Genomic DNA, 13653 nt, shown 5'->3' with positions numbered 1-13653 from the left:
TTTGCCATACCAGTTACACTAGTATTTAGTTTTGTATTTTTGCCATACCAGTTACACTAGTTACACTACTACATGTTATTTCATTCGGTTCAGTTATATTACGGCATCTTTGTTGTTATTGTGCTTCTATTCATTTTTTACTGAGCTGAGTGTCTTGAGAAACAGTCTCTCTACCTCCATAAAATTTTGAAAAAAAAGTGAAATTATTTTTCAAGTGAAAATCGTATTTAAAAATTAAAGTTGTGTTTGGACCTGAATACACTTTGGAGATATTTTCGAATTTTTGTGAGTGATTTGAAGTGAAATTTTTGAAAAACAGTTTTTTGAAATTTTTTAAATTTTTGAAAAATTTCGAAATTCAACTGAAATTTGAAATTTTCTTTGCCAAACAATGATTTTGAAAAAAAGTAAAAAAAAAATCGAAAAAAAAAATAAAAACAAAAAAAATTATGGCCCTTATAAATTTTTCATTCATTTTGAGTCAAAAAGAAATTAAAAAAACTCAAAACAGTAAAATCTTTTCTATAATGCGAGAGAGATTATAGAAACACAGTGAACCGTGGAGAAGTATTTTTCCACTGTTAATAGCAAAATAGCTAAATGGTAATGCTCATCAGATTCAGAGGCAAAGCAGCTCTAGCTGTATCCGCTCACAGTTCCATATTTCACTGCAATGGCTCTGGACACCTCCTTTCCTTATGCTGTTTCAGATCTCAATTTCTCTGCTCAACAACCTCTACCCGTAATCGTATCTCAACCCAATTCTTGATTAAATACCTGATTGATTCTCTAGGGTTCTCAAAAAAAGAAGCAATTTCTACGTCTTCCAAGCTAACTCCACAGAAAAACATAAAAAATCCCGATTTACTCCTCAATTTCTTGATACAAACCGGTTTTGAAAAGACCCAGATTAAAAAATTGGTTTTTCGAGCACCCAGATTGCTATACCGTGATGTTTCCAGAACCCTAAAACCCAAACGTCAGTGCCTTGTGGATCTCGGGTTATCCCGGTCGGACCTGGTGAGTGTAATTGCAAAAGATCCAAATATTTTTTAGAGAAGTTTAGATACGCATTTAAGACCTACAATTGATTGTCTTAGGAGAATTTTGGGTAGCAATGAAGATGTAGTTAAAGCTATAAAGAGAGCTGTTTGGTTGCTCTCTTTTGGTGCCCATCATATTATGGAGACTAATGTTTTGTTGTTGAGAAACTATGGTTTTTCTGATTTGATGATAAAAAAATTTGTCTTCTATTACACAAAAGTCTGAGTGGTTTAAGGATTTGTTGCATAGGGTGGATGTTAGGATCGGGAATCCGGGTAGTGCGGAATATAGCCAAATAACGGTATAATGGCAATAATAAAGACAATAGAAGTTGATAACAACGACAATTAAAGTAAATAAAGAAACACAAATTTAACGTGGTTCGGTCAAAGTGACCTACATTCACAAGCGGAGAAGAGCAATTTACTATAACAATAAGAGTACAAAATTAGAGTAAACACTCTAATTAATCCCAAATACCCTAAGAGAATAACCTCATAAGAATAACCTCACAAGATCACTCTAAAGAAAAGGTTCACACAAGTGCTTCTTAACACTAAGTCTCATGCAAAACACTCTTAATAAAGGAAGAAAGGAAGAAACAAGAATTGAAGACAAGTCTTGTTGGTGTGTCTAAAATGAACTAATCGCCTTCCCTTTTATAGGCAAAAAAGTCTTGGCTTCTTAGGTGTAAAAGAAGAGATACAACTTGTGCAAATGATGTCCACCACATAATGTAATATTTTTGGGTCTCAAAGAATATTGCCAACAAAGTCTACATTTTGCAAATATGCGTATTCTTATGTGAGATGGACTACATTAGCCAAAATATTGGCCATAATTACAGTGGAGAAGGATTTCCGAGTTACGCCTGACTCCGCTACTTTTCTATATGGATTTCGTGCGTTAGCCGGTCAAAAGAAGATTGGAATTTTCAAGAGTTTTGGATGGTCTGATGATCATATACTCGAGATGTTCAGGAAGCTACCTCATTGTGTTGCTTTCTCAGAGGTTAGAATTCAGAAAGCATTGAATCTTTACATGAAGGAGCTCAGTTTTGAACCTTCTTACTTGTCTTCTCGTCCTGCACTTTTGGCCTGCAGTATGGAAAAAAAGGTGCTACCTCGGATGCAAGTCTTGAAAATTTTGGATGAAAAAAAGCTTAAGAGGAGAAAGTGGAGTCTTTATCCTGTTCTAATGTTAGCAGAGTCAAAGTTCATAGACTATTTTGTGCTACCCTACAAGGATTAGATACCTGATCTGTATGAATCGCACAAAAAACTTGTGGTTCCTTAGTGCTCGAAGATTTAACTTGTTTTTCGCTTTCACTGTTATTTTATTTAATATAATGACGATATGAGTTAGCTTAAAGAAAGAAGTGAGGTTTCGTATAGCTGACTCCAATTTGTTTGGGCCTGAGGCGTAATTGTTGTGTTGGCTCGAAAATTGCCAGGTTATATGATTGTCTCTATAATGCTTCTTCCTGGTTATCTTGCTGAAATGAGAGGAAAATAAACTACGGTATCTGATATCTTAATCTTACCATGCTGCCTTATTTTCTCTCATTGGGTTTGTCATTGTATTTACTCTACCAATATGTTATACGTTTGTAGTTCATATTGATTTGATTGCGAAAGAACTATATTGTCTTTACAAAATAGTACTTGTTATAATGGTTTTCCAAGTGACCAAATTGAGAAACGCATACTCAATAAGGAGGGTACAAATCAAGGACGGACCCAGGATTTGAAGATCGTGGGTGCATTTTTTGATTCAACCAAAATCTGCTTTCTATATAGAGTGTGCACTATTAATATATCGCTATTTTTCAAAGATTTACACATACATATATACATAGAAGTTTTGTCGAACTTTTCGAGTATCAGTGACCCATCTACCTATTGCATAGGTCCGCTTCTGGTACAAATTGTGTAAAATTCAGGGCGACTCAAAGAAATGGTCCTGAGAGGGGAAATAGGTTCATATCTCTCTCCAGTTGGACTTGTGATCTATGGAATGGAACTGCTGCTTTGCTTAGTAAGAGTCTTTGTGGACATGATCATTACGAGTTTTGTCTCAACTTGGATATCTTCCCCAGAGACAGCTTTCTCATCTCAGCTTATAGAGGTTTGGTTTGGACAAAAGAATGGTTCCTAGAATCAAAATTTATTCAGACTTTGAGCTGGTTTTATGATGCTAAAATTACTGATCTCTCTATGAATTCTATACAAAAAGTGTAGCATGATACCATAACTCGAGAGCCTCTTTTAAAACAAGGTGTATTTATTTCCCCAATCAGTATTGTTGCATTTGTGCCTTCTTTTTCCAAACTATCCGATTAGTTGCAGTGTTGTCAAAGGCGCACTTAAAACACGCCTTTGTGGGCGCTTCAGTGTCGTATCAAGGCTCTAAGGTATACTTTTCCTTGCCCATGAGTGTAATCAATCTTGAAAAGACGATACTAAACAATTGATATTTCACTTTATCGTATTATTTTTTCAATTTCCTTGTCCATATATTGGTCTTGGACTGCATATACATATTTTTACTTTTTCTCAAGTTGCGCCTTTTTTCATTATAGCCCACACGTTATTTGCGCTTCGCGCTTAAAGCTACAACGGATCTTAGAGTTTTTTTGCGTTTTTCGCTTTGATAACACTGATTATTTGTCTTTAAATCAGGCGTCATTCATGCTGTTCGCTGAACTAAAAGTACCATACTTGCATGTGGAAATGATCATATTTTGACACAGTTAACAATTTGTTCTAAAGGCAGGTTCAAAGCTTACAATTTGCACCATGGTTTTCCTTGCTCAGCTTATTTCTTTGCTAGTCGCTACAAGCCCCCCTTCTTTTTGCTATAGCCTTAACGTAGAACGTATTCCCTCCTTAGCATTACTTCTCAATTTTCAGTATGTTATATGCAGTTGTTTTCTCCTCCCTATAATTGTTCAAAGGTAGCTCTGGCTATTTCTTTGCTTTAGAAAAAGAGAATGAGAGATCTGAGTGAGAACATTTTAAGTCAAACTTAATTTACAAAATTTACCCATCAAAATTTGAGTGACAATTTTGCCCTTAAACAAAAATAATTCCTTCTAATAAATGACATGAATATAGTTAGCAGCATTTATTAATCGGACGACGACGACGACGACAACAACAACAACAACAACCCAGTATAATTTCACTAGTGGGGTCTGGAGAGGGGAGTGTGTACGCAGACCTTACCCTTACCCTGGGGTAGAGAAGCTGTTTTCGATAGATCCTCGGCTCCCTCCCTCCAAAAACTTCTCACCTTGCTCTTGGGGTGACTCGAACTCACAACGTCTAGGTTGGAAGTAGAGGATGAGTAGGAAAGAATTTTTTTCATGTGCCAATAATTATGATAGAGGATTTAGAATCTCTAAGACAATTTTTTACCCGGATAAATGGGGGAGGATTTAGAATATTACCTTTTCACATTCCAACTTTTATTTGCTTGGTTCTTTTAGTTTTTAACTGTTACAGTAATAACTATATATGCCTGGTCTTTAATCATACTTATAATATGTTTTATAAAAGTCGACACCAAAATGTCAAATCACTTCATTACTTTGTCTTTTTTCTTTCGGGTTTCTATCCTCAAGATGAATTTATTACGGTAAATGTTATGGTTCACGTTTTGGAAATATACTGAGTTTAATATGGATACATTAGCATGCAATTCTTTCCCTTCTTTTTATTGGTTACTAGCCTGAATATTTTACACTTTACTCCAAATATTAATTCAAAACTTCATGTTGGTTTTTGCATGAGACACGCAAAGCTAAGTTCGGTGGAAGAAGAAATACCAAAACGACTAGTGTATAAATGAGTTTTTATTTGTTTGGCACTTGATTTGTATAGTATCACTTGTCAACTACAACATAAAGTAGAGTAAACTTCAACAAAAGATGGAAAGAAGTCATTCTTATAAAAATCATTCATGCATATGTACATGAATATTCTTAGGCGTAGCTGGGTTTTGTTCATTGGATGGTACACTGTGGCTGAAATATATGGCGGAAAACAAAATTAGACGAGGGGACGAACTAAGCATTATCTGGCCAGAATTCCCTAAAAAAAAACTCGCTCAAATTCTTTCTCTTGCATGCGATTCTCAAACTCTAGTACTTTCTTCATCTTTTTAGAGATTCCCTTTGTCTTCTGTACATCAGACGCTTTTTCTTTCTCCCCATCTTTTACAATCTTCTGCCCCAAGGAAAGCCCAGAACTTTTAAGGTGCTCTGCTGCCTTCTTTGACTTCTTTGCTCCCAAGCCTCTCTTATTTTTCTTGATATAAGCTGGCACAGGTTCTAATCTACCCTGTTCAGCAATGCCAAGTCCAGTTCCTTCTCTCCAGCCAAGTTTTTTCAACAACTTAAAACCAAGGTTGGAGGACTGAATAGGAATTGAGGTTAAAGAAGCAGACATTGCAGCATAACTCGTAGACATTCCCAAATCGGCGGATTTATATTCTACTCCTCCTCCACCCGATCTCATATCTTTGAATTCACTTTCCTATTTCTCCCTCCTACGAGCAGAAGCCAAAATCGGAAAAAATATATAAACCAAAAATTTCCTTCTAAACAGCAACAGATGGAAGAAATCTGCGTCACTGACTCTACGACAACCACCTCCTTCAACCTCAAAAATTGTCTCTGCAAATTGGTATCAAGGCTGTGATACCAATTTGAAGGATTGAAATAACCCTGAAGAACAATTTAGGCACAAGTAAAAAACTCAATTAAGGTTATATAGAAGAAATTTATCAAATTAGAGAGAACGTGGTAGTAGTCTTTTTTTTCTTTCCAGAACTTAGAAACTCTTGAATCTCTCTACAAGAAAATAAGTAGTTGCATCCATATTTATAATACTACAAACTAAATTTGACTAGACTAATAAAACCTATTCCAATATGAACTTGGTAAACAAATCTAACTAGACATAAACTAAATAAACTATCAAATACCAAATCCTATACAACTTAGAAATACTATTTAATCTTGGTTTAATTTCCAACATATATTAATAGCATGTTTGGCCAAGCTTTTGAAACCAGCTTATTTTGAGAAGTACTTTTCTCAAAATTACTTTTTTAAAAAGTGTTTTTGGTGAGAAGTAGTTTGTGTTTGGCTAATTAATTTGAAAAATATTTTTGAGCAGTAATTAGTATTTTGCCAAACTTTTGAAAATTGCTTCTAAGTGTATTTTTCTTAAAAATGATTCTTACAAAAGTATTTTTGATAGAAACTACTTTTTTCTGCATCTCAAAAACCGTTTTTGATTCTCCTCAAAAATATTTTTTTCCTTCCAAAAGCTTGGCCAAACACCTCAATTTTTGGCCAAAAGTACTTTTGAAAAAGAAAAAAAAATCACTTTTGCCCAAAAAAAAAATGCTTGGCCAAACCCGCTATAAGAATATTAGAAGTCCAACTCAAGTAATCAGATTTCTAAAGTCATATTGCATTGATTAAGATATTGTCATTGTATCCTTAAATCAAATCTTCATCTTTATTTGATTTGATATTCTTTAGTCCAATTTCAACAAATCGCATAAAATTTGGTGGACGTATAATATTTTCCATCAATAAATCATATAACATTTTGTTTAAATTTAAAAAATATGCCTCTTTTAGTATGATGGTACATTATATGAAGATTTTGACACGAATAATACGAAAAGGAACAGAGAAGTCTACGGATAAGAATCATTTCCTTTCATGCTTTTTTGTTCTATCTTCCAGTTATCTATTAGAATTACTCTTTCTTGTTCTGCCTCTCTGAGTGACCATCTGAAGACTACTATATTGCATTTAGTTCAACAAATCTTGCATTAAAAATAGATCTAAAGCGAAAAGATAGAAACATAAAAAAAGGGTATGACTAAAATTGTTGCAAAACAAAGATCATATCAACATAAAGACAAAAAGGTAAAATGAAAGAAGTTCAGGTTAGAACGACTACTTATAATCTAAATTAAGTAGTGAGAAGGAATAATATTTAAGAACTATGATATTTATTTAAAAAATAGAAACATTTTGCTTAGACAATAAAAAACGGAGGCATTACCCAAGATTAAAGGTGACAAACGGGTGGGCCGTGCCGGGCCGGGTCGAGAAAAAAAGTAATCGGTCGGTCACCAATCCGGGCCGAATTTCGAGTTTGACAAACCGGGCTTAACGGATCCGGCCCCCATCCAGTCAAAAATTGAATCGGAACGGTTCCGGGCCGGGTTTGTGTACTTCTTTTTTCTTTTTTTTTACAGTTTGTATAACTAAAGTAAAAATATAAAACAAAAAAATTATCTTATAAAAAAAGTGTTTGAATAAAGAATGCAAAGACTTTAAAATTCTTATATTTGAATATTTCATTAAGAATTTAAGATAATATAATACAATGAAGATGGGAAAAAATTGCACTTATAATTTGCAAGTTCTTTTTTTTATTTCAAACTTGCAAATTAAAGTTTATATTTAACAACAACTAAATTAACGAAAAAAGAGTAAATTCAAAGTTTAATTATTAAATATAAATCTAGAACTTCAAAGGTTTTGCATTGGCTTAGTAAGTTCTTCACAATCAATATGAACTTCTTGGTCATCTTCTGGAGTGTTAAATTCATATGGGTGACCGTGTGTTAAAATATCTCCAAGTTCCTCGTCTTCTGGTTTATCAACATCTTCACGTCCCTGATTTCTTCGTTCCGATCTAATCCAATCTCTGAAACATACTAAAACTTTCAAAGCATTGCATCCCAATGAGTGACGAGTATCTCCTAGTTGTTGTCTTGCTTGACTAAATGCACTCTCTGATGCAACAATTGAAATTGGCACATTCAGCACGTCCCGAGCCATAGCGGAAAGAACAGAAAATTACTTTTCATTCTCATGCCACCATCCCAACGGTAAAAATTTCTTATTGCGAGGCTCTGATTGCTTTTGCAAGTAGAATTGAAGTTCATCAATGTTCCTGCTACTGGTTTGAGTGGAAGGAAACGTAGCCCAAATATTATAGCCATCAAGACTTTCATCTTCATCCATATTAGCAGATGCAGCAGAAGTAGTATAATGCATAGTGGGATTAACATTGTTTACATTAATAGCACCATCATTAATTATATTTGCATAATAATTATATAATTATTGTAAATAATCATTTAGTTTGTTCATACAACAATATATATTTGGGGTTTCAGTTGGTCTAATCTCCATATAACTATATAAAGCATTGATTAATTGGTGACAATTAGACATCTTTATAGAAGGATTTAAAACAACATAAATTAAGTAAATCGGAGGAATTGGAAAAAAATATTTTTTGAATTTGACTTGCATTTTTTCAACAGCATCCTTATATTTTTTCGTCTTCTTGGATTCAGAAAGTAGAAAAGAAATTCCAGCTATATGTACTAAAACCATAGTAACAATAGGGTAATATGCTTTAGAAAACTCAACAGTAGATGTATGAAATTTATGTAAAAATTGAATATCATTAATGGCCTCCCAAGTATTAGTTGTTAACATACAGTTTGGATCAGTACAATGCGCATTAGCAACTTCAGTTATCGGCAATCTATATTTGTAGCAACATTTTAAAAATAAGTATGTATAATTCCATCTAGTAACAATTTCATCTGGCATGAATTTGGGTTTAAGGTTATGCTCCGTACACTTAGTCTTAAATTTTCTAATTCTAAATTGTCTATTATTTCCTTGAATAACACCCACTGCTCTTCTAACATGAGTAATCTCAGTCGGAAAAAATCAAGGTCACTTTTAACGATTAAATTATAAACATGGCATGCACACCTAACATGAAAAATTTCTTCTAGTGGTGGTTTCAAATGCAGTCCTAATATTAAAATAGCGGCATTATTGTTAGAAGCATTATCAAAAGACATACACAATACTTTTTATTAAGATTATAAAATTCAACAATTTCGCAAATAGTAGTACTTATAAAAATAGCAGTATGGCTTTGATCTTCATCATATTTAAAAGCGATAATACGTTTTTGCATACAATAATTATTATCTATCCAATGACATGTAATTGTCAAATAATTATTTTCATTTACAGCATGGCCAATATCAGAAGTTAAAGAAACTCTACAAGGAAGGTGGTCAAACAAATAACGTATGTATGTCTAATATTGTCCATGAAGTCTAAAGATATCAGATTTACAAGTACTTCTAGAGATACCTTTAAATAAGGGATTATAAATTCTTTGAATATACATAGTCATATATGATGAAGAAGCAAAAGAAAAAGGTAAACAACCCAAAGCAATCATTTTTGCTAACTCCCCACGATCCTTCATTTTATCATATTTCATAAGTACTCCAGTACTAGGGTTTAGAGTTCCTTGATTTTCATCTAAATAAGAACCATATTCTATCGGATGAGTAATTTTCAAATGTCTACTAAGTGTTCCAGTCCCCCCTAAACTTCCTCCAACTTCCTCTAGTGTTATGGTTAAAATCATCTTTACAAAGTTTGCATCTAACTCTATCAGAATTCTCTATTTCGTCAAAATATTTTCAAACTTTACTTCTTTTTCTCTGATTAGTAGTCGGGGCCACAGGTGGTCTACTACTAGTGCCACGACCACCACTCATGCTACCAACTCCAACACTACTAGGTGTAAGTGGTGTCTCATCTTCAATTTCTAATTCATTGTCTTCTACACCGAAATCTTCTTGTAATTGTTTATAATCTATATTATTATCAGATGATGTTTCAGAAACATGTGTAGAGTCATTTAAATTACTACTAGATGTTAAAGTAGTACCTCTTTTCCTATTTTCCTGATTACCCCGATTAGCAACCTTATTACAAATTCTTTTTGCAGCATTAACCATATTGTGAAAATTTAACTACTAAAAAAAATTAAATATGCAAATAAAATAGTAAATAAGAGAAAGAGTTGGAGGGAGTGCACCGAATTCTGAAATAAGTTGAACAGATAATGATTTTCGCAACTCCAATGTTACAACTTACAACGAAGAAACGTCAATTGTTCAAAGTTCAAACTTCAAACTTCAAATAATACGATAAATTAAATTCCAAAAAAAATGAGAGCCAAATACTTAATTGCAATTTAGGCAAAGAATGAGAGAATGACAATTGAGATTTGAATTTGAGAAATCAGAGACGAGTGAAGAAACGAAGAAGAGGGGGTGTATTTATAGTTTTTCAAAGAGTTTAATTAGTAATTACTAAAAGTGTTATTTTTTTTTAAAAAATGCTCAAAAAGGGCCATTCTTGCAATAATTCCGTTGGACTTGTAGACAAATTTGAAGTTAGACCGTTGCCAACGGTCAAATTCAATTTTTTAAAAAAAAATCAAAATAGTTGTTGAACCGGGTCATCCGGTTAACCGGTCGAATGCCAACGATTTCGACCTGTCCGGTTAACCGAATTTTTTTTTATACGGACCAACCCCTAACCCAGTCCACTCTAACTACCGATCCGGGTTGGGTCGGGTTAATACCGGTCCGAATCAGTCGGAAAACGTGTCAAACCGGCCCGTTAAACAGGTTTACCCAACACAAGTCTCGATGGAGGGACATGCCGTGCAATTTTTTGTTCAAATTATGTACAAATAGATTGGTCTAATCCCTCATTTGTTAATAGACATTAGTTAAACGATAATGCTCAGCAGAGGCAAATGTTTAGCTCACAGGATTCACTGCAATGGCGTTGGAGACCTCCTTTCCTTTTACCGTTTAAGGTCACAATTTCTCTACTCTTCATCCTCAACTCTTTTCTTTGTAAAATACCTGGTTGATTCTCTAGGGTTCTCCAAAGAAGAAGCAACCTCTACATATTCCAAGTTAACTTCACGGAAAACCACCAGAGATCCCGATTTAGTCCTCAATTTCTTGAAACAAACCGGTTTTGACAACTCCCAGATCAAAACGATGGTCTCTAGAGCACCCAAATTGCTATTCTGTGATGTTTCTAAAACCCTAAAGCCCAAATTCCAGTGCCTTGTGGACCTCGGGCTATCCGGGTCGGACTTGGTGAATGTAATTGCTAAAAATACTAAAATTATGGTAATAGGTTTAGATACTCATATGAGACCTACCATTGATTGTCTTAGGAGAACTTTGGCCACTGACGAAAATATAGTTACGGCTATAAAGAGAAGTCCTCGGTTGCTTTCTTTTGGTGCCCGTCATATTATGGATACTAATGTATTGTTGTTGAAAAACTGTGGTATTTCTGATGCGAGAATTAAAAAATTTGTGCTTCAAAATCCTTCTCGTGTTACACAAAATCCTGATCGTGTTAAGTATTCCTTGCATAGAGTGGAGAAGGATTTTCGAGTCCCGCTTGGCTCCCCTAGTTTTCTTTATGCATTTCATGTTTTATCTGCGCAAAAAAAGTCTACATTGGATAGGAAGATTGGAATTTTCAAGAGTTTTGGATGGTCTGATGATGAAATACTCAAGTTATTCAGGAAGCTACCGCTTTGTATTGCTCTCTCAGAGGTTAGAATTCAGAAAGCATTGAATCTTTACATGAAGGAGCTCAGTTTTGAATCTTCTTACTTGGCTTCTCGTCCTGCATTTTTGGCCTATAGTCTGGAGAAAAGGGTGATACCTCGGATGCAAGTCTTGAAAATTTTGGACGAAAAGAAGCTTGAGAGGAGAAAGGTGAATCTCTATTATGTTCTGACCTTAACAGAGTCAAAGTTCATAGACTATTTTGTGCTGCCCTACAAGGATCAGATACCTGATCTGTGTGAATCGCACAAAAAAACTGCGGCTCCTTAGTAGATTTGGTTTACTTTTGGCACTAAGGGTGCTGAGATCTTTCTAAAATTATTAGTTGTAGTCAATATTTTCTTTGCTTTTCTTTTTTCAGTTTGTATTCTAAAAAGTCACAGCCGGTGTTGCCAAAATTCATTCCTGGAATTGGTTCATAGTTTACTGAAAGACCTTCCTCATATATACAAGTTTCAACTGCTCTGAGCTATATGCAAATTCAACCTTGCCATTTGAAGCTTTTCGGATTCAACAGATCTTGATAACTGATTCCCTTTGGCAGTTACCACCAAGTTTGTTCCAGAAGATAAAATAAAATACTTTTTCCGCTTTGGCATTGGTTATATGATATAAGGGTCTGATTTTCTCTCTGATGGATGACAAAAGGATGTATGATTTCCCGTTGGGAAGTTCTTCTATCTTGTCTGAGTTTGATCCTATAACATTTTGCACTAGTTGTTTACTAATCTATCCATTTTAAAGGAACTGGATTGCAGGTTAGTTTCTTAAGCCTTACCTTTACCACTGATTAACATGTAAAGGACTTTTATTGTATCTTACTGAAACTTTAATGAACGGAGCTTGGCGCAATGGTAAAACTTGTCGCAGTATGACCAGAAGTTATGGGTTTAAGTTGTGGAAACCGCCTCTTTCAAAAATACAAGGAAAGGTTGTGTACATAAGACCCAATGTGGGCTGGTCCTCTTCCGGATCTTGCGTATGGCGGTAGCTTAGTGCATCGAGCTACCCTTTACCTTAGAGCTTTAGTCTTTGTCTTATCTATATTGTGAAGTTGACCATTCTTTTTCATGCCATACTTTCTAGTCCTTGAAATGATTTTTTGTATAATAGTAGTGTCAGGACAAGCTTACACGAACTTAGACAATTTCTTCAGGTACTAGAAGAAATTACCTAGCATTTTTGCTCTCTCATTCTTTCCTTTTTCTTTTTGTGTTTTTCTTGGTATCTATCTTATTTTAGTAATTGGAATTTGCAATTTCACTTCCTAAAGCAAAATGCACTTCTTTGGGTTTTCTGGTTTTGGTTTAAGGACATTGTTCAGGAAACCACCATATTGTTAATTTCTATCTGAGAATAAAGTTTGTAAAAGTGTAGGTTCATAGTATCCGCGGAGTAGGGATATATTACATACGAGGTGTTCAATTTTCTTCAGTTGACATTTGTAAACCTTGTGCTTCATGGTTTTGTTAATTTATCAAGCATTTGACTAAGATTAAAGTTATTGTATTCCCGTTTAAGACACAATGAGAGGCGCTATGCCTTTTTGCCTTTCTTTTTCTTCATTTCTCTCCATTGTTTTTCCTATTTGCTTAGCAAATGCAGCTAACATTGGCCCTCACTTAAAGCAGCAGCAAAAGATTCTATGCTATTCTTGTTTTCTTTCATCTGCAAGGTTACAACCCCACACATTTTTACCTCTTTAATAGTTGCTTTAGAAGCATGTGTTCTAAACTAATAAATGGACATATATGATTTATGTGGTATGAATCAATACATTAGAACCATGACATTTCTAAATTTTAGTCTTTTTTGTCCAACTCAACCAGATCAATACCACACAAGCTTGGTCAACGGTCAGAGGCGTATAAAATTCATGTTTTGATCTAGTTCATGTGTCTGCTTTAAACTTCATAGAGTACGGGCACCAAGATGTTGAAACTGAACAAGCAGGTGTTTATTAGGTTATTCTACCTTAAAATTAACATGAACAGACGATTAATTTTGTAACAGGACCAATAACAATCCGTGTTAACTAGGAGTTATGGATTCCACTAATACCATAGTTGTTGGATGGAG

General features: G+C 34.4%; 3 protein-coding genes across 3 annotated transcripts; 2 read left to right on the top strand and 1 right to left on the bottom strand.

Annotated features, from left to right (window-relative positions):
• The first annotated feature begins 673 nt into the window (after positions 1 to 673).
• On the top strand, positions 674 to 2534 carry LOC104101954 (uncharacterized). Its single transcript, XM_070201422.1, has 3 exons — positions 674 to 742; positions 1057 to 1263; positions 1789 to 2534. The coding sequence occupies exons 1-3, from the start codon at positions 674 to 676 to the stop codon at positions 2293 to 2295; spliced, it is 783 nt and encodes a 260-aa protein (XP_070057523.1). The 3' UTR covers positions 2296 to 2534.
• A 2604-nt stretch (positions 2535 to 5138) lies between these two features.
• Positions 5139 to 5564, bottom strand: LOC104101957 (uncharacterized). Its single transcript, XM_070201421.1, has one exon. The coding sequence runs from the start codon at positions 5562 to 5564 to the stop codon at positions 5139 to 5141; it is 426 nt and encodes a 141-aa protein (XP_070057522.1).
• Positions 5565 to 10614: 5050 nt separating this feature from the next.
• On the top strand, positions 10615 to 12961 carry LOC104101956 (transcription termination factor MTERF8, chloroplastic-like). Its single transcript, XM_009609528.4, has 2 exons — positions 10615 to 11724; positions 11936 to 12961. Exons 1-2 carry the CDS (start codon positions 10717 to 10719, stop codon positions 11945 to 11947), a joined length of 1020 nt encoding a protein of 339 aa, XP_009607823.2. The 5' UTR covers positions 10615 to 10716; the 3' UTR covers positions 11948 to 12961.
• The last annotated feature ends 692 nt before the right edge of the window (positions 12962 to 13653 follow it).

This window comes from Nicotiana tomentosiformis, chromosome 4 (genome assembly GCF_000390325.3).
Source record: "Nicotiana tomentosiformis chromosome 4, ASM39032v3, whole genome shotgun sequence".
NCBI classification, from domain to species: Eukaryota; Viridiplantae; Streptophyta; class Magnoliopsida; order Solanales; family Solanaceae; genus Nicotiana; species Nicotiana tomentosiformis.
This window is presented reverse-complemented; position numbering and strand designations above follow the sequence as displayed.

What these genes read in the sequence shown, in the direction of transcription:
- LOC104101954 (XM_070201422.1), top strand. Translation starts at nt 674, where the DNA reads ATGGCTCTGGACACCTCCTTTCCTTATGCTGTTTCAGATCTCAATTTC. An exon ending in CTGCTCAACAACCTCTACCC is followed by an intron (nt 743 to 1,056) that starts GTAATCGTATCT and finishes AATATTTTTTAG; the next exon opens with AGAAGTTTAGATACGCATTT. An exon ending in TTGTCTTCTATTACACAAAA is followed by an intron (nt 1,264 to 1,788) that starts GTCTGAGTGGTT and finishes TAATGTAATATT; the next exon opens with TTTGGGTCTCAAAGAATATT.
- LOC104101957 (XM_070201421.1), bottom strand. Translation starts at nt 5,564, where the DNA reads ATGAGATCGGGTGGAGGAGGAGTAGAATATAAATCCGCCGATTTGGGA.
- LOC104101956 (XM_009609528.4), top strand. Translation starts at nt 10,717, where the DNA reads ATGCTCAGCAGAGGCAAATGTTTAGCTCACAGGATTCACTGCAATGGC.